Raw genomic sequence first — 20,048 nt, 5'->3', positions numbered from 1 at the left:
GAGTGTGTTTATAGGAATTTTCGACCATTCTTCCAAAAGCGCATTGGTGAGGTCACACACTGATGTTGGTCGAGAAGGCCTGGCTCTCAGTCTCCATTCTAATTCATCCCAAACGCATACTTGCCAACCTTGAGACCTCCAATTTCGGGAGGTGGGGGGTGGGGGGCGTGGTTAAGATATATATATATATATATATATAAAGAAATACTTGAATTTCAGTGTTCATTTATTTACACTTATACACACACACAACACTCATTGTTGAGTTAAGGGTTGAATTGGCCATCCTTGTTCTATTCTCTGTCACTATTTCAGAACACACACATTATACAAATATACATTATAAAATCAATAGGAAAACGGGAGCTCTAATTTGGGAGTCTGAATTAGGATCAGAAGTTCCTATATAAACATTGCGCACTCACGTCGCCTTTTTGTATTGATTACTGCAGCTGTGCACTGGATTCATTCACAAATACAAACTACAACTCACAAACACTTTAGAGTTAGGCTCCACCATCAGAATGTGTACTTAAACTTATAAAGATCACATGGATATTATTCAGTGAGTTGATTCAACAAAACTAACCTGTTATTCAGGAGGAAAAAGCACACAGGACGTTTCAATTGTTCACAGACTGGTCGCTCTCATCAGAATGACAAGACACTTCCGGTCTGCAGGTGATAGCATTCAATTGGGAAGAAACGCCCTACTGCCCCCTACTGGCCAATGTGAATACTGATAAATGTGGAATGACAGCTCCAAAAACGAATTCAAACCACAAAATAAAATAAATAAATCAACACAAAAATGTGACACATTATGGGTGGGTCACATATGCATGTACAGTAGATGGCAGTATTGTCCTGTTTAAAAGTGTCACAACATTGCTGTTTAAGGCAATGTTGTGAACAGGCTGTCAACACGTCACTCAGGTCCGCATGGAGCTGGAGGGGGCGTGGCCTCCAGCTCCGCCTGAATTTCGGGAGATTTTCGGGAGAAAATTTGTCCCGAGAGGTTTTCGGGAGAGGCGCTGAATTTCGGGAGTCTCCCGGAAAATCCGGGAGGGTTGGCAAGTATGCCCAAACGTGTTATATCGGGTTCAGGTCAGGACTCTGTGCAGGCCAGTCAAGTTATCCACACCAGACTCTGTCATCCATGTCTTTATGGACCTTGCTTTGTGCACTGGTGCACAGTCATGTTGGAAGAGGAAGGGGCCCCACTCCAAACTGTTCCCACAAGGTTGGGAGCATGGAATTGTCCAAAATGTTTTGGTATCCTGGAGCATTCAAAGTTCCTTTCACTGGAACTAAGGGGACAAGCTCAACTCCTGAAAAACAACCCCACACCATAATTCCTCCACCACCAAATTTCACACTCGGCACAATGCAGTCCGAAATGTACCGTTCTCCTGGCAACCTCCAAACCCAGACTCGTCCATCAAATTGCCAGATGGAAAAGTGTGATTTATCACTCCAGAGTAGGCGTCTCCACTGCTCTAGAGTCCAGTGGCAATGTGCCTTACACCACTGCATCCCACGCTTTGCATTGGACTTGGTGATGTATGGCTTAGATGCAGCAGCTCAGCCATGGAAACCTAATCCACGAAGCTCTCTGCGTACTGTATGTGGGCCTATTGGAAGGTCACATGAAGTTTGGAGCTCTGTAGCAACTGACTGTGCAGAAAGTCTCTTTGCACTATGCGCTTCAGCATCCACTGACCCCTCTCTGTCAGTTTACGTGGCCTCCTTGGTGGCTGAGTTGTTGTTGTACTCTACCATTTTCTTATAATAAAGCCAACAGTTGACTTTGGAATATTTAGGAGGACGTTTCACGACTGGATTTGTTGCACAGGTGGCATCCTATGACAGTTCCACGCTGGAAATCACTGAGTTCCTGAGAGTGCTTGATTTTATACACCTGTGGCCGGGCCAACTGATTAGGACACCTGATTCTGATCATTTGGATGGGTGACCAAATACTTTTGGCAATATAGTGTAGCTGTAAGATAAGGTATTCGCAAGTTTACTTAAACATATAATGTATTTATTTATATAACGTTACTAAAGCAAACGTAGCATGTCTTATTTTTGTTCAAATGCAAAAACATTGGCCTTAAAAATCCTACTTTGTTTACTCTGTCCTATCTTCTTCAGTATGACTTATAGTATATCCTACATTTCAGTCAGTTCATTACACTTTTAGTCAAAATGTAAGAAAAATCATTAAAACCAAAAATTTAGTCATTACATGTTTATTTAAAAGTGTGTTTGTTTACAAAACCACCAGAGTAAAAAGTACAGCTATGTACTGAATAATGCACAACTTTTTACACATATCTTATAGTCACATTCCGAGATGATATAGTGCAGCTTTTTAGAATGTACATACATTGTCCATAATTACACATGTACGCACACATCCACTAACACAGACACTCAAAGTTGCATGCGAATAGCTCCGTCGAGTCTAATGACCTCTCCATTGATCATAGGATTCTCTGCCAGCGACGTCACCAGGTGGGCAAACTCAGCAGGGTCACCCAGACGTGAAGGGAAGGGCACTTGGCGGGCGAGAAAGGAACGCACTTTCTCTGGAAGCCCCTCCAGGAGGGGAGTGGAGAACAAACCTGCATTGATGAAAGGAATGTACTGAATGTACTCCACGTCTTTCATTATTTTCTATCCAAACATTTTTAGTACAAAATGAATACTTTTTTAATCAATGTTCGATAAATCCACCTTTCATTCGTCACATTTTTTTACTGATTTATATGTTTGATGACTTCATTGATCGCCATTATTTGAAAATGCCAATACCGATCACATGCATAAACTGTACATTTTTAAATGTATTTATGAAGAGTGTTTTTGACAGTGTAACAATGGCAACAACATATTTAAATTAGCTCCTTATTTTCTTTCATTACATACAATTATTTGAGCCAATCAAAGTCAAAAGTACAAATTCACAAAACAAAAGTAAAAACTTTATTATTAATTTTGATTATTTGTTTTTTTTGCCCTCAAAGTCCTCCTGTGTCCAAAGAATTCTTCCCGGAATTTGTAAATGTTAACAAAAACAATAAAAAATATTTGGAGAAAAAATAAATATCGACCTAGTCACTAGTATTGATCATATACTGATACTATCCTTGGTAACGACACCACCAATGTGTGGGTTGATCCGCCCTCCTCTTACGCGTAGTGTACTGACTGTGGCAATGCTGACATATTATTCATTATTATTATTAATCTAGTTGTTAATTTCCAGTTAATAGTTGCTTACTTTTCTAAGCACTTATTAATTGGTGGTGTTTAAAACTAGCCTAGCGGTTAGCTTAGTTAGTATTAAACTTTGCTAGCTTTGCATGCCTGCTTCTGGCTTGCTCTCGATGTGTAACATGTTTAGCTTTGTCCTCCATTGATAATGGTACTTGATAATGACATTTAAGATATTAAGAAATGTAGGTTTGTTTGCCCTAATGTTATGGATTATTTTTAGCCTAAGGAAGCGTCTCCACACTGTGTATGGAGATACATAATTAGTTGCAAGTCGCTCGTCACCCGGTGGACTAAAAATAAATACGGTGTCAGCCAAAAGAGATTGGCATTAATTGGTAATGGCGAACCACACTTACATGCACACCTAATATCTGATTTTGGGAACGGCGTGGCGCAGTGGGAGAGTGGCCGTGCGCAACCCAAGGGTCCCTGGTTCAATCCCCACCTAGTACCAACCTCGTCATGTCCGTTGTGTCCTGAGCAAGACACTTCACCCTTGCTCCTGATGGGTGCTGGTTAGCGCCTTGCATGGCAGCTCCCTCCATCAGTGTGTGAATGTGTGTGTGAATGGGTAAATGTGGAAGTAGTGTCAAAGCGCTTTGAGTACCTTGAAGGTAGAAAAGCGCTATACAAGTACAAGTACAACCCATTTGATCCAACAAGCAGTGACGTGCACAAACATTGTCAGGAGTGTATAAATACAAGCAGGGAGCATGAAAAGGGTCACGTGCACTTACCAGGTGCTATGGTGATGACCCTTATGCCCAAAGGGGCTAGATCCCTTGCAATGGGAAGGGTCATTCCAACGATGCCACCTTTAGAAGCCGAGTACGCTGCTTGTCCAACCTGCAATCAATATGCACATGTATCAATGTAAGCTGACAAGCTGTGATAAAAATACATTCATGATATCCAACAGTTTGGGTGCTGTGATAAAAATATAACTTTCGTGTCACATCTACTTTGCAATCATGAGGACTTCCGTGTTTATTCTTAAATCACCTGTCCATCAAAAGCTGCCACGCTGGCGGTGTTAATGATGCACCCTCTGTGTCCGTCTGTGTCCGCCTCGTTTTTGGCTATCGCTCCCACAGCCAGGCGGATGACGTTGAAAGTTCCAGCAATATTCACCTGCATCACACAAGTAATGACAAGATTGTTGTGTTCTCCTGTACCCACACACGTCTGGCTGCCTCACATTGATGACACGCTGAAAGTCCGCCAGGCTATGAGGGACGTCCTTCTGAAAGTTGTAGGTTTTGACCGCCACGGCGATACCAGCACAGTTAACAGCTAGGTCCAATTTACCAAATTTCTCTCTCGCCAAGTTCACAGCCGACTGCACGTCTGCCTCTGATGTCACCTGCAAGAGAAGACAACGTTCTAAACTTACAATTTCATGAAATCAACTTGAGTGAAGTCATTCAAAACAAAAAACAAAAAAAGAGCACTGACAATAATACAATGTTGGTTATCGCCGGTAACACACAAATGTACTCTTTCTAAAGTGGCAAATAATTCAATTTATGTATCTGGTGAAATTCAAAACTGTACAATGAATTTATAAAGCAAGAAATAATTTGCTGCCGCCAAATATAAAAACATATTCAAAAACAGAGATAGAAAATATAATTTGTAGGGTAAATTGAATCTAAGACAGCATGTGTTAACTCAACTCTTAAAAGTATGTGCTTATCAGTTTGTGGAGTGACTATGTGGAATCAATTGCATGAGAAAAACAAAAAACAAAGCAATAACATTCAATTTAAAAATACAAAAAAAAATCTTCATAGGTACACAAAGATAAGGAAATAGAAACTATCCAAGGGATATATTTTATTCATATAAACTACACTTGATGAAATAATGAGTTTATTAATTTATTGTTTTTATTTTATTTTGAGAGTTTATGGTTGTGACTAAATGTGAATTATGTAATTATATAGTAAACATACTATAACATGTATTATGATATATACTCAATTTTGTTATACAAGGTAATCATGTTATCGGTTGTTGATAAAGAATCCGATAATTATATCTGAGTGATGGGGCAGGATATAAACTTTTGCTACTTCCTGCTCCTTTTCGGATACGCACCATGTTGTTTTCTGTTATTTTATTTACCCTGTTAAAATTGTATACATGGAGAGTATTTTTGGTTGTTGTGATCAAAATAAAATGATAAAGTCTGAAGTTTAAAATTCAAGACTAGAATATAATCATTTACAACAGGGGACCCCAACCACTGGGATACAATAGAAAATCTGTTAACCATAGGGGTGTGACAAGATTAACAAGTGACAATATTTCTTGTTTAAAGAAAAGCTGTCATCTTGCAGTCAGGTTTTACTTTTTTTATTTATTTTTAACTAGTCAGAAGCGTATTTGTCTGGCCGTGAGCGAAGGATTGGAATGGCAGATTAAGTGCTTTCTGCACACTACAAGAACTCGCAAACAGAGCAAACTTCTCCACTTCCTGTATCAGCGGCTTGAGTCGGCCACTCAAGAAGGGCATGGCGGGCTCTTTCCTTTATTTGATGTCGACGCAGAAGACGGCTAAACTGTCAATCATTCCAAGATGCACTCAAAACACGCTGAATTGCTGCCCTCAGAAGCAGCCAAGAGATAAAACAATACAGCCCAATCATTGATACAACTGACAGCTAATGCAAAGCAAAGCTCTTACAAAAGGACATATTTGATTACATTTACTTCATTTAAACTTCTATCATTTTTTGGAAACAAGTTCAACAGTTAAAAGCTCATGCATGCAAAGTCATAAAAGACTTCAAAGTGCACCTGTATTGTCTTGTGACCCAGCCAACTTCAAAAACGTTGCTTTGTTAAAAGCAGAGGCCCTGTTAGGAATTCCTCCGCCACCCATTCAACACTTGCCAGTCAGGGGGAGCCCTTGGAATTGTCCCAACTGGACCATCCTACGAGGGGCCACTGCTTAAAATTGATGTTAAAACCCTGTCTCGTTCTTGTGAACCCAATATTGTCTGGTCTTGGGAGATGAAACTGTATTGCCACACCGCTGCTATATAACACCTTTTTCGATTGTTTTGAATTATCGTTTATAAGTAATCCTGTGAATGAGGTTCAAATGTATATCCATTTTGAGAAAAATTTGGTTACTTTTATTTAATCATAATCAGTGTTGGGAATAACGAGTTACTTTGCAAAGTGTTACTGTAACGCCATTAGTTTTGGCGGTAATTAGTAATCTAACGCATTATTTTTTATATTCAGTAACTCAGTTACCGTTACTACATGATGCGTTACTACATAAAAAATAATGTAAAATAATGTAAAATAACGCAGTATCGGCTAGAAACAGAATATCTGAGTGTGTTTTATTGCAGCGCTGCGGTGTCGTCCTTCTGAATCTTTTGTCACAAGGAAGAGGCGCTGTGTGTGTGTGTCTGGGTGTGGGGAGGGAGCAGGGAAGGGGTGTGCGCGCAGCAGCATTCGTGAGGGAGGAGCAGAGATAGAGAGAGCGAGAGAGTTATGATAAACGCGCATGCGTCGCCAGGCTCAGCTTTTTATCAATAGATTTATCAGATTTAATTTTTTATTATCTATAGCAGGGGTGTCAAAAGTGTGCCCCGGAGGCCATTTGCGGCCCACAGCTAATGTTTTAAAGGCCCACGGCCCATTCGAAAAATACTATTAAAATAAACAAAAATATAACAAAAGTATAGCGTTATTATGAATTATTGACCTATCCAAGGTTCCAATTACTTCACATCATATATTCCACTTTTAAAAATATTTTTGGTGGAAGATTTTGCATATTTTGTGTGTTTGCCATTAAAAACAGTTTTGTTTGACAAGAAAGGGTGGAAAACAAAAACAAAAAAACAACATAAAAAAAACTAAAACATTTTTAAATGAGGTATAGATCTGTAGTTGATGTAGACTACAGAGATTTAAGCGTTAAATATAAAATGTATGCCCTGGCACACCATTATCATTATTTCATGACCGAAGCAATACACTTTTTACACTTTTATACTGAAATAAATACACCTACAACTTATTAAATAAAAACATAGAAAAAACAAAGTTCAGATCCATGAAGGAAAGAAGAAAGTGAATGAATGTTTAGAACTGAATACATTTACATATGTATACAAATTTGTTCTTTTTTTAATAATTTTTTTTAATGAATTAAGTAACGTTTATGACAACATTTTTCCAAAACACAATATAGAATGTGAGATATAACAGGATAATGCATACATTTATCTTTTTTTTTCAAAACGCTTACAAAAAAGTGGGGCCCCAAGAATATACAGTGGGACCCCATTTTTATGACTTGATAGGGTCCCTGGGACCCCATTTTGAAAATTCCTAGTGCCAACACTGCTGTCAACAGAGGAGAAAAAATGCTGTATTTAAATATATTATTTATAAAGCAAGTTCGAGTATCATTGGCAAATTTTCACCTAGTCCCGGCCTTGGCGTGCTGCCCGCCTTGGCACGCACATACAGGTAAAAGCCAGTAAATTAGAATATTTTGAAAAACTTGATTTATTTCAGTAATTGCATTCAAAAGGTGTAACTTGTACATTATATTTATTCATTGCACACAGACTGATGCATTCAAATGTTTATTTCATTTAATTTTGATGATTTGAAGTGGCAACAAATGAAAATCCAAAATTCCGTGTGTCACAAAATTAGAATATTACTTAAGGCTAATACAAAAAAGGGATTTTTAGAAATGTTGGCCAACTGAAAAGTATGAAAATGAAAAATATGAGCATGTGCAATACTCAATACTTGGTTGGAGCTCCTTTTGCCTCAATTACTGCGTTAATGCGGCGTGGCATGGAGTCGATGAGTTTCTGGCACTGCTCAGGTGTTATGAGAGCCCAGGTTGCTCTGATAGTGGCCTTCAACTCTTCTGCGTTTTTGGGTCTGGCATTCTGCATTTTCCTTTTCACAATACCCCACAGATTTTCTATGGGGCTAAGGTCAGGGGAGTTGGCGGGCCAATTTAGAACAGAAATACCATGGTCCGTAAACCAGGCACGGGCAGATTTTGCGCTGTGTGCAGGCGCCAAGTCCTGTTGGAACTTGAAATCTCCATCTCCATAGAGCAGGTCAGCAGCAGGAAGCATGAAGTGCTCTAAAGCTTGCTGGTAGATGGCTGCGTTGACCCTGGATCTCAGGAAACAGAGTGGACCGACACCAGCAGATGACATGGCACCCCAAACCATCACTGATGGTGGAAACTTTACACTAGACTTCAGGCAACATGGATCCTGTGCCTCTCCTGTCTTCCTCCAGACTCTGGGACCTCGATTTCCAAAGGAAATGCAAAATTTGCTTTCGTCAGAAAACATGACTTTGGACCACTCAGCAGCAGTCCAGCTCTTTTTTTCCTTAGCCCAGGTGAGACGCTTTTCGCGCTGTTTCTTGGTCAACAGTGGCTTGACACGAGGTATGCGGCAGTTGAAACCCATGTCTTTCAAGCGTCTCTTGGTGGTGGATCTTGAAGCACTGACTCCAGCAGCTGTCCACTCCTTCTGAATCTCCCCCACATTTTTGAATGGTTTTTTTTTCACAATCTTGACCAGGGCGTGGTGATCCCTATCGCTTGTACACTTTTTCTGACCACAGTTTTTCCTTCCCTTTGCCTCTCCATTAATGTGTTTGGACACAGAGCTCTGAGAACAGCCAGCCTCTTCAGCAATAACCTTTTGTGTCTTTCCCTCCTTGTGCAATGTGTCGATGGTTGCCTTTTGGACAGCTGTCAAATCTGAAGTCTTCCCCATGTTTGTGTAGGCTTCAGAACTGGACTGAGAGACCATTTAAAGCCCTTTGCAGGTGTTTTGAGTTAATCAGCTGATTAGTTTGTGGCACCAGGTGTCTTCAAAATTTAACCCTTACACAATATTCTAATTTTGTGACACACGGAATTTTGGATTTTCATTTGTTGCCACTTCAAATCATCAAAATTAAATGAAATAAACATTTGAATGCATCAGTCTGTGTGCAATGAATAAATATAATGTACAAGTTACACCTTTTGAATGCAATTACTGAAATAAATCAAGTTTTTCAAAATATTCTAATTTACTGGCTTTTACCTGTATGTGTCCTCTTTTTGGGATTTCACAATATGGTCAGCCTGGATACTATCAATACTTTTCTTTTGTTGAGCACAAAGAAAAGAACATTTTAGTTAAATGTAAGTTGTGTCAATTCAAATCTGCTGAAACAGCTACAAAAGCAACATGCTTCGACAAAGCTAGTAAAGAGAGACACACTTCACCTCCTAAACAACAGCGGCTGAATTTTAACGAGGCACTGCTAGCAAGGACAACATTGATAGAGCCATTGCAGCGTGTGCTAGAAGACATGCAGGCTATTTATACAGTGGAGTCACCCGCTTTCAGGCAGCTAATTAGCATGATACCGGTGTCAAACAGCAAATGGCACGAAAACATTTTCCAAGCTCCTGGACACAGTGGACAGTGAGTACATAAACATGGAAAGCAAGCTAAAGAAGACACTCCATCATTCAGCACTGAAGGTACACACACTCTGTCAATTCTCTTATATACTCTTTCATTCTAGACTTCTAGAGTGTTTGATTATCACATCAATTTAAATGCATGGACTATAAAGTTGACAAACATAAAGAGGTATCCTAGTGGGCCAGGCCAGTCTTTCCTTATCTCTAAACTAAAACTGGGGAAATGCGTGAAATGAGTGTTCTGGGCTTCAGACATGATTTTATTTCAGAATTCCTTGAGAGAAAAAACACCTTGTTAGGCTTTGTGTATGTAAAGTTAAAGTTAAAGTACTTCCTTGGTTTACAGCTATGTTGCTATTATGCTGTTTGTTACTTATGTATGTTGTTATGTTGCAGCTATCTAAAATAGTTTTGTCAATTTGTTCTGGCCTGAAATAATTTGGCCCTTTGAAACATATCTTTGTCTTTGTGTGTTGTATGTAGACCACATTGCTTAGCAGAGTTCAGTGATGCAAATGCATGTCGAGTTGATCAACAGATTGTAATATTCTCCACTGCAATAACAGTACTGAAATGAAGGCTAAAAGGGCATTAATGGGAGCTTTAAAAAAAGAAGAAAAAACGAAGTAACTAAAGAGTTACTTTTTACAGTAACGCATTACTTTTTGGTGTAAGTAACTGAGTTAGTAACTGAGTTACTTTTGAAATAAAGTAACTAGTAACTGTAACTAGTTACTGGTTTTCAGTAACTAACCCAACACTGATCATAATACAATTTGACTTCATGACATCGGGTCAAAGTTGGGGGTGATCGCTACGGCCAGAGCATACAGAAGGAAACAAACTATGTTTACAAGCTTTCACACTGGGACTGCTGAAACAACCTCCCAAGCTCGTGAGGATAATGAGGAGACAAGAACGCAAAAAGCATGTCAAATGAAAACAACAGTGACTTAAAATATAAGTGTCTCGAGATGCACCGATCAATCGCCCACCAATCTGTCGAGTCCAGTTAAAAAAGTGTGTAATTGGCCAATGCCAATACATTACTTTTGATGCTGATCTCAAAAAACGATGCCCTCAGGCTGAGACTTTATTCATTTTTGGTGCCTTGGCTGACAAAAAGTGTATGTCCATACACAATGTGGAGCCGATCCCCCAAGTATATTTTCACCTCCATTGCAGCAAATAAACTACCTTTCGTATAAGTATCGTTATGATTTAAAGGACGTGGTTAACATGTTACACACTGAGTAAGAACAAGCACAAGCAAACTAGAATGAAGGCTAATCGCTCAACGAGACACTAAGCTAGCAACAGAAGAAATGAGGTGCTCAGTAAAGTTTAAGAAGTATACTGTAGATGGAAGCACATTACAGCAAAAGCTATTAAAAGGAAATTAACGAGTAGATTTTTCTTAGTTTTCTATTGTTTTTGTAATGTTTACAAATTCAGTGAAGTCTCTGGACACAGGAGGACTTCAAGGGCAAAAACCAAATAACTTAAATGATTAGTACATAAGTTTTTGCTTTAGTTTAGTTATTGTGGACTTTGTTTTGCTGAAATAATTTCATGTAATAAAAGACAATAAGTAACTTGTTTTAATATTGTGTTGATATCGTTACACTGCCGACCTGCGAGTTTTTTTCTTCTGATTATAATGGTAAATAAAATTTGCAGTTAAAGTGGTCATATGATTTTTTTCCAACATTTAAAACACTTCCTTGTGGTCTAAAGTACCTGACATGTAATGGTGGTTCTTTGGTCAAAATGTTATGTTTTTACAGACCGTTTTCAAGCCGTTTTGTGGGTTGTTTTATTTACATGGCTCCAGTCCGACTGTGTCTTCTCCTCGCCATCTTTATTGTAGTTCTTAGCGCTTCCACAGCGACTCTACTGAACGATAAGTTAGAACTATACGCTACTTTGTATTAGAAATGGCAACAGTGAAGGATGCATGTGCATGTATGAGCCAGTCCGCCCCACAACAAGAGTAGAGAGAGACAAAGATGGAACTTATTTTATTGACTACAGTGGCGGACCCGCGCATTGCCCTTTGGGTGAATTTGTACCATATAAGGATAATCCGCTGACGCCACCAATTGGGAAAAACGTACCCAAATGGGCAAATTCCAAATGCGTTGTTTCTTCGTATACATGAAAGAAGGCAAGATTGTTTTATAAATATCTCCGCAATGCCTCCATGGTTAAAGTTCACATTTTCAGGACTTATGCAGATCCCAAATGTACAAACCCCGTTTTCATACGAGTTGGGAAATTGTGTTTGATGTAAATATAAACGGAATACAATGATTTGCAAATCTTTTTCATCCCATTTTCAGTTGAATATGCTACAAAGACAACATATTTGATGTTCAAACTGATAAACATTTTTTTTTTTGCAAATAATCATTAACTTTAGAATTTGATGCCAACAACACGTAACAAAGAAGTTGGGAAAGGTGGCAATAAATACTGATAATGTTGAGGAATGCTCATCAAACACTTATTTGGAACATCCCACAGGTGAACAGGCAAATTGGGAACAGGTAGGTGCCATGATTGGGTATAAAAGTAGATTCCATGAAATGCTCAGTCATTCACAAACAAGGATGGGGTGAGGGTCACCACTTTGTCAACAAATGCGTGAGCAAATTGTTGAACAGTTTAAGAAAAACCTTTCTCAACCAGCTATTGCAAGGAATTTAAGGATTTCACCATCTACGGTCCGTAATATCATCAAAGGGTTCAGAGAATCTAAAGAAATCACTGCACGTAAGCAGCTAAGCCCGTGACCTTCGATCCCTAAGGCTGTACTGCATCAATAAGCAACATCAGTGTGTAAAGGATATCACCACATGGGCTCAGGAACACTTCAGAAACCCACTGTCAGTAACTACAGTTGGTCGCTACATCTGTAAGTGCAAGTTAAAACTCTCCTATGCAAGGCGAAAACCGTTTTTCAACAACACCCAGAAACGCCGTTGGCTTCGCTGGGCCTGAGCTCATCTAAGATGGACTGATACAAAGTGGAAAAGTGCTCTGTGGTCTGACAAGTCCACATTTCAAATTGTTTTTGGAAACTGTGGACGTCGTGTCCTCCGGACCAAAGAGGAAAAGAACCATCCGGATTGTTATAGGCGCAAAGTTGAAAAGCCAGCATCTGTGATGGTATGGGGGTGTATTAGTGCCCAAGACATGGGTAACTTACACATCTGTGAAGGCGCCATTAATACTGAAAGGTACATTCAGGTTTTGGAGCAACATATGTTGCCATCCAAGCAACGTTACCATGGACGCCCCTGCTTATTTCAGCAAGACAATGCCAAGCCATGTGTTACATCAACGTGGCTTCATAGTAAAAGAGTGCGGGTACGAGACTGGCCTGCTTGTAATCCAGATCTGTCTCCCATTGAAAATGTGTAGCGCATTATGAAGCCTAAAATACCACAACGGAGACCCCCGGACTGTTTAACAACTTAAGCTGTACATCAAGCAAAAATGGGAAAGAATTCCATCTGAGAAGCTTAAAAAATGTGTCTCCTCAGTTCCCAAACATTTACTGAGTGTTGTTAAAAGGAAAAGCCATGTAACAGTGGTGAACATGCCCTTTCCCAACTACTTTGGCACGTGTTGCAGCCATGAAATTCTAAGTGAATTATTATTTGCAAAAAAAAAATAAAGTTTATGAGTTTGAACATCAAATATCTTGTCTATGTAGTGCATTCAACTGAATATGGGTTGAAAAGGATTTGCAAATCATTGTATTCCTTTTATATTTACATCTAACACAATTTCCCAACTCATATGGAAACGGGGTTTGTACAACAGCAGGTACCAATAGACATTAAAAGTTGGTTTTGGATTACAGTGCCCCTTCAAAAACATGTGATCAGTATCAGTTGATCTGACCTTTGGATGATCAGTATCGGAATCGTCATATTAAACCCTGATCAGAAGCACACTAGGTGTGTCGCTTCCATGCAAACACGTCACAACATTTGAGTGGGAAGTTGTTCTGACACTCTCGATCAGGGGTGTCAAACTTGTTTTCATTGGAGGGCCACATTGCAGTTGTGGCATCCCTCAAAGGGCTGCACTTGTAACAGTAAATAATATATAGATATAAAGGATTTTCCACATATTCTTACACAATAGCCTATGCATTTGGTTAATATATATATTATTGTAAGTGCACTGTAAATAAAAAATCTATAGATTTTACAGTAAATCAAAAAGGCAGCTCAGTAGCCAGAATTTTACCTTAAGGTTTATAGTGTTTTTACAGCACATTACTTTAAATAGAAGAATGGTACCAATGTGTTTTAAGTTAAAAAACTGGCAACTGAGCTGCTTTCCCCTTCGTACAATCCACGGTAGTATTAATGTAAATGGAGTAATCGTACCTCTTTTTTTTCCTTCACGGTAAGATTCTGGCAACTAAGGTAGCAGTTTTATTACCTTAAAATACATTGTCATTTTCAGTGTACAATCTGATGTATAGCTAAATATACAAATCCCAAGTCAATCATATATTTAAGTAATTATTTTGTTTTTAACAGTTTCAAATGTATGATCATGTAAGATTTGTTATCAAATTAAAGTTTACAAGATATTCAACTGTATGCAGTATTTATTTTTTTTCTTTCAAAATGGAGATAGAAAGTACTTTATTGACGCATATTATTTACAGGCTTTCGGGGGCCACATAACATTTCATTTTAGTTCAACACTTGTGCTTTAGATCAGTGGTTTTCAACCTTTTTTGAGCCAAGGCGCATTTTTTCAAAGAGGCACACCACCAGCAGAAATCATTAAAAAAAACGAAACTCAGTTGACAGTAAAAAGTCGTCGCAATTTTTGGATATGACTTTAAACCATAACCAACCAGGCATCACAATTCTCTTGTCTCAAAGTATGTCTACTGTCACGACCTGTCACATCACACTGTGACTTGTTTTGAGTTTTTTGCTGTTTTCTTGTGTGTAGTTTTAGTTCTTGTCTTGCGCTCCTATTTTGGTGGCTTTTTCTCTTTTTTGGTATTTTCCTGTAGCAGTTACATGTCTTCCTTTGAGCGATATTTCACACATCTACTTTGTTTTAGCAATCAAGAATATTTTAATTGTTTTTATCCTTGTCTGTGGGGACATTGTTGATTGTCATGTCATGTTCGGATGTACATTGTGGACGCCGTCTTTGCCCCACAGTAAGTCTTTGCTGTCGTCCAGCATTCTGTTTTTGTTTACTTTGCAGCTGGTTCAGTTTTAGTTTCGTTCTGCATAGCCATCCCTAAGCTTTAAGGCCTTTTCTTAGAGGCACTCACCTTTTGTTTATTTTTGGTTTAAGCATTAGATACCTTTTTACCTGCACATTGCCTCCCGCTGTTTCCGCGATCTACAAAGCAATTAGCTACCTGCTGCCACCTACTGATATGGAAAAGTATTACAGGGTTATACTCTGCCGAGCTCTAGACCAGTGGTTCTCAAATGGGGTTACGCGTACCCCTGGGGGTACTTGAAGGTATGCCAAGGGGTACGTGAGATTTTTTTTAAATATTCTAAAAATAGCAACAATTCAAAAATCCTTTATAAATATATTTATTGAATAATACTTAAAATATGAATGTAAGTTCATAAACTGAACATCAAATCAAGTAGGCTATTCCATTCATTACCATAAACCCAGAGTTTCCCCCATGGCTCATGCCATAATGGTTTGATCCTACCTGGCGGTGCCACACGGCACCAACTGTCAGTCAACTATCGATGTAGAAAACAATGGAGGCGTGGTTAAAGTGTAGCAGTAATGCAGCTGAAAACAAGGAGGAACATGTGCCAAAGAAGGCCAAACCTGAGCCGGCAAAATTCAGACAGTATTCCGAAGAATATGTGTTAATGGGATTTACGGCTTCGAGTTGTAAAAACCCCAAGGCATTGTGTTTTTTCTGTTGAGAAATGTTAGCGAACAGCGGCATGAAGCCCGCGCGTCTTCAGCGGGCATCTCCGGACAAAACACGCTTGCCACGTCGGTAAGCCACCTGATTTTTTTAAGAGGAGAGTAAATGAATTCAGGTCATCTCAAGACACGATGCAGAAAGCCTCCACAACATCAGCCAAAGCCCTGGAGGCTTCTTACGCGGTGTCTTTGCTTGTTGCTAAAGCCAAAAAGCCGCTCGCTATCGCTGAAGAGCTGATACTGGACCCCAACTTAAACAAGTTGAAAAACTTATTGGCGTGTTACCATTTAGTGGTCAATTGTACGGAATATGTACTGTACTGTGCAATCTACTAATAAAAGTTTCAATCAATCAATCAATACTTCCAGCCGCTGCAGTACTGGCCGAGACAATACTGGATAAAAACGAAGCCGAGAAAATAAAGAATGTGCCTTTATCAAATTACTCTGTTTGCCGGAGAGTAGATAAAATGGGAAAATACATTGTTGACAGCTAGATGTTTTGTGGACAGGTTCCATAAATATTGACGTTAGAGATTTATTATTTGTGAAGAAATGTTTAGAATTAAGTTCATGAATCCAGATGGATCTCTATTACAATCTCCAAAGAGGGCACTTTAAGTTGATGATTACTTCTGTGTAGAAATCTTTATTTATAATTGAATCACTTGTTTATTTTTCAACAAGTTTTTAGTTATTTTTATATATTTTTTTCCAAATAGTTCAAGAAAGACCACTACAAATTAGCAATATTTTGCACTGTTGTACAATTTAATAAATCAGAAACTGATGACATAGTGCTGTATTTTACTTCTTTATCTCTTTTTTTTTCAACCAAAAACGTTTTGCTCTGATTAGGGGGTACTTGAATTAAAACATTTTTCACAGGGGGTACATCACTGAAAAAAGGTTGAGAACCACTGCTCTAGACAGTACAGACACTCAACAACAACACATAATTTGCAGACTATAATTACTGCTTTGCAAAAAATATTTTTAACCCAAATAGGTGAAATTAGATTATCTCCAACGGCACACCAGACGGTATCTCATGGCACACTAGTGTGCCGCAGCACAGTGGTTGAAAAACACTGCTTTAGATTAACGTTTGACTATCCAGAATATTCCACAATGACATTAAAACGTTAACAATTGTAAGAGTAGACTTGCAGCACTGACCAAAAAAAAAGGAAATCAAACACACGCACATCATCAAATGTTGATATTCTCTTTTCTATCTGGAACACAAACACAGGACTTGTGCCAATTGCAAGTCAGTATTTGTTTTGTACAGTAATTGTATTTTTGTTCCTTTTAAATTTGAAACATCAGTAAGCTAAACGCATTACGTCGGTGGGCCAAAAAAGGTTGTGGACCTTTTTTACTTGAACAAGTGTGTCCTTACATCTGCTGGAGCGAAGGCACACTGGTCCCCCAGACTGGCAGCCAGAGCTTTGCCATCAGAGGAGGGCAGGTCCAGAATGACAGCCGATGCTCCGCTCTGCACCAGACGCTCCACTGTGGCCCGTCCCAGACCTGAGGCCCCACCGGTCACTAGACCAACCATACCCTATAAAAACACAGCAATGGAGATGGACATTATGGGGGAGAAGTTTGCACACATGATAAAAAAGACAACTAAACTATCTAGTTACAATCTAGATTTGTGGTGTTCATATAGAAGACTGCTAAACTAACAAGCCACTAAGATAATGACAACACCTTAATTAGTTTGCTATGATGGAGGAGAGGTTGTGCCAGCATGACAGCAGGTTAGCAAACTCACTAGCAGCTCGCACAGTAGACATGTCAGCTCGTGGCTAAGCCATTTCTAAAACTACAAGACGAGACACCTTTCTGTCTGGAAATTATTTGAAAACAATACATTTTACTTCGTATGGATTGTATCTTGTACTCCACGGACCATGCTACGTGCAGGGGGAAGCATTACAAAGGTTTATAGTTTATTTTCCTCACCTTGACACACCGGATGTTCGCCATCTTGGATTTGATGCAAACGTGACGTCACGCCCGACCAAAGCTCGTGTATTTAACAGATGCATCACCAAACGTAAACTCGTACGCCCCCTGTACTCAAGGAAGTTTCTGGTAAAAAGTTCAATATAATTCTAAAAGTAAAATATTGATTGTTTTTGGGCCATACAATCAATGTATTATTCGTTCATTTTCTTTTGCATTTGCAACCAACACAAAAAAACAGATGCCCATCTTGTGTTTTTTAGAATTCGTTTTTAAAGTAAAAAAAAAAGAAAAGAAAAAAAAGATGAATTTGTTTTTCTTATTTTTTTATGTCTTAATTGAAGCAAATATGAATAACAAGTGTATAAACTTAATTTTAGCAAATGCCTTGGCATATGACGTAACGCCCCTTTTTCTTCTTCGCGGCTTAATTCCCATGATGGTCAAGCAGCTTCAGCGTAGGAATAAAAACAAGTGTGAGTGAGTGTAAAGTTTGATCAGAAAATGTTGTATTGCTGTTCTGTTCTTGGGTGTCCCAGTCGTTCAAATAGAGAGATAGGAAAGAGTTTGAGTCATACAGTCCCGAAATAAGTGGTCCATAAAGGTAATAAAGTCAAGGAAAAGCGAAATTGCGTCTAAGGAAATGGCTCTGAAAAATATCACTTTCATCATCTTGTGGAATACAATCGGAACATGCTTGTGTCTGCAGCGATCACTTTGTAAAATGTTTGTTTGAACATTTGATTATTTTGAGAAACCTTCTACGATGGCACCGGGTTTAGTGTGTGTGTCTCACAATATGGCATGGCCACAATTTGGCTCGGGGTCTTTCTGTGTGGAGTTTACATGTTCTTCTGAAGTGTATTTCTGGTCTTGTCATCCTCGTCCGGACAGAAGGGTGACACGGCAGTGTGGCTGAATCAAAAGAGACGTCGGAGACGCTTTACTGAACCAAAAGTTGCTTTATTACAAGCGAGCGCCATTTACACAGGACTGCAGTTCCGGGTAGGAGGTCAGGTCAAATATGGAGGACTCCTCTCCCTTGAGAAGCCAAACCATCAGTTTACACAGGTAAAAGCCAGTAAATTAGAATATTTTGAAAAACTTGATTTATTTCAGTAATTGCATTCAAAAGGTGTAACTTGTACATTATATTTATTCATTGCACACAGACTGATGCATTCAAATGTTTATTTCATTTAATTTTGATGATTTGAAGTGGCAACAAATGAAAATCCAAAATTCCGTGTGTCACAAAATTAGAATATTACTTAAGGCTAATACAAAAAAGGGATTTTTAGAAATGTTGGCCAACTGAAAAGTATGAAAATGAAAAATATGGGCATGTACAATACTCAATACTTGGTTGGAGCTCCTTTTGCCTCAATTACTGCGTTAATGCGGCGTGGCATGGAGTCGATGAGTTTCTGGCACTGCTCAGGTGTTATGAGAGCCCAGGTTGCTCTGATAGTGGCCTTCAACTCTTCTGCGTTTTTGGGTCTGGCATTCTGCATCTTCCTTTTCACAATACCCCACAGATTTTCTATGGGGCTAAGGTCAGGGGAGTTGGCGGGCCAATTTAGAACAGAAATACCATGGTCCGTAAACCAGGCACGGGTAGATTTTGCGCTGTGTGCAGGCGCCAAGTCCTGTTGGAACTTGAAATCTCCATCTCCATAGAGCAGGTCAGCAGCAGGAAGCATGAAGTGCTCTAAAACTTGCTGGTAGACGGCTGCGTTGACCCTGGATCTCAGGAAACAGAGTGGACCGACACCAGCAGATGACATGGCACCCCAAACCATCACTGATGGTGGAAACTTTACACTAGACTTCAGGCAACGTGGATCCTGTGCCTCTCCTGTCTTCCTCCAGACTCTGGGACCTCGATTTCCAAAGGAAATGCAAAATTTGCATTGTTGGGTGATGGTTTGGGGTGCCATGTCATCTGCTGGTGTCGGTCCACTCTGTTTCCTGAGATCCAGGGTCAACGCAGCCGTCTACCAGCAAGTTTTAGAGCACTTCATGCTTCCTGCTGCTGACCTGCTCTATGGAGATGGAGATTTCAAGTTCCAACAGGACTTGGCGCCTGCACACAGCGCAAAATCTACCCGTGCCTGGTTTACGGATCATGGTATTTCTGTTCTAAATTGGCCCGCCAACTCCCCTGACCTTAGCCCCATAGAAAATCTGTGGGGTATTGTGAAAAGGAAGATGCAGAATGCCAGACCCAAAAACGCAGAAGAGTTGAAGGCCACTATCAGAGCAACCTGGGCTCTCATAACACCTGAGCAGTGCCAGAAACTCATCGACTCCATGCCACGCCGCATTAACGCAG

General features: G+C 39.5%; 1 protein-coding gene across 2 annotated transcripts; it reads right to left on the bottom strand.

The window, feature by feature from the left end:
- Nucleotides 1-2,239: 2,239 nt before the first annotated feature.
- Nucleotides 2,240-17,803, bottom strand: hsd17b10 (hydroxysteroid (17-beta) dehydrogenase 10). 2 transcript variants are annotated; one of them, XM_072913529.1, is made up of 7 exons: nucleotides 17,711-17,803; nucleotides 17,139-17,303; nucleotides 4,484-4,648; nucleotides 4,288-4,416; nucleotides 4,023-4,131; nucleotides 3,742-3,892; nucleotides 2,240-2,630 (listed from the first exon to the last, which is right to left on the bottom strand). In XM_072913529.1, exons 1-7 carry the CDS (start codon nucleotides 17,732-17,734, stop codon nucleotides 2,540-2,542), a joined length of 834 nt encoding a protein of 277 aa, XP_072769630.1. In that variant the 5' UTR covers nucleotides 17,735-17,803; the 3' UTR covers nucleotides 2,240-2,539. The 2 variants fall into 2 exon arrangements, with proteins under 2 accessions (XP_072769630.1, XP_061838291.1); XM_061982307.1 differs by lacking the exon at nucleotides 3,742-3,892.
- Between the last annotated feature and the right edge of the window lie 2,245 nt (nucleotides 17,804-20,048).

The sequence above is a fragment of the Nerophis lumbriciformis genome, linkage group LG01, assembly GCF_033978685.3.
Source record: "Nerophis lumbriciformis linkage group LG01, RoL_Nlum_v2.1, whole genome shotgun sequence".
NCBI lineage: Eukaryota > Metazoa > Chordata > Actinopteri > Syngnathiformes > Syngnathidae > Nerophis > Nerophis lumbriciformis.
Note: the sequence above shows the minus strand (reverse complement) of the source record. Positions and strands in the feature narration are given on the sequence as shown.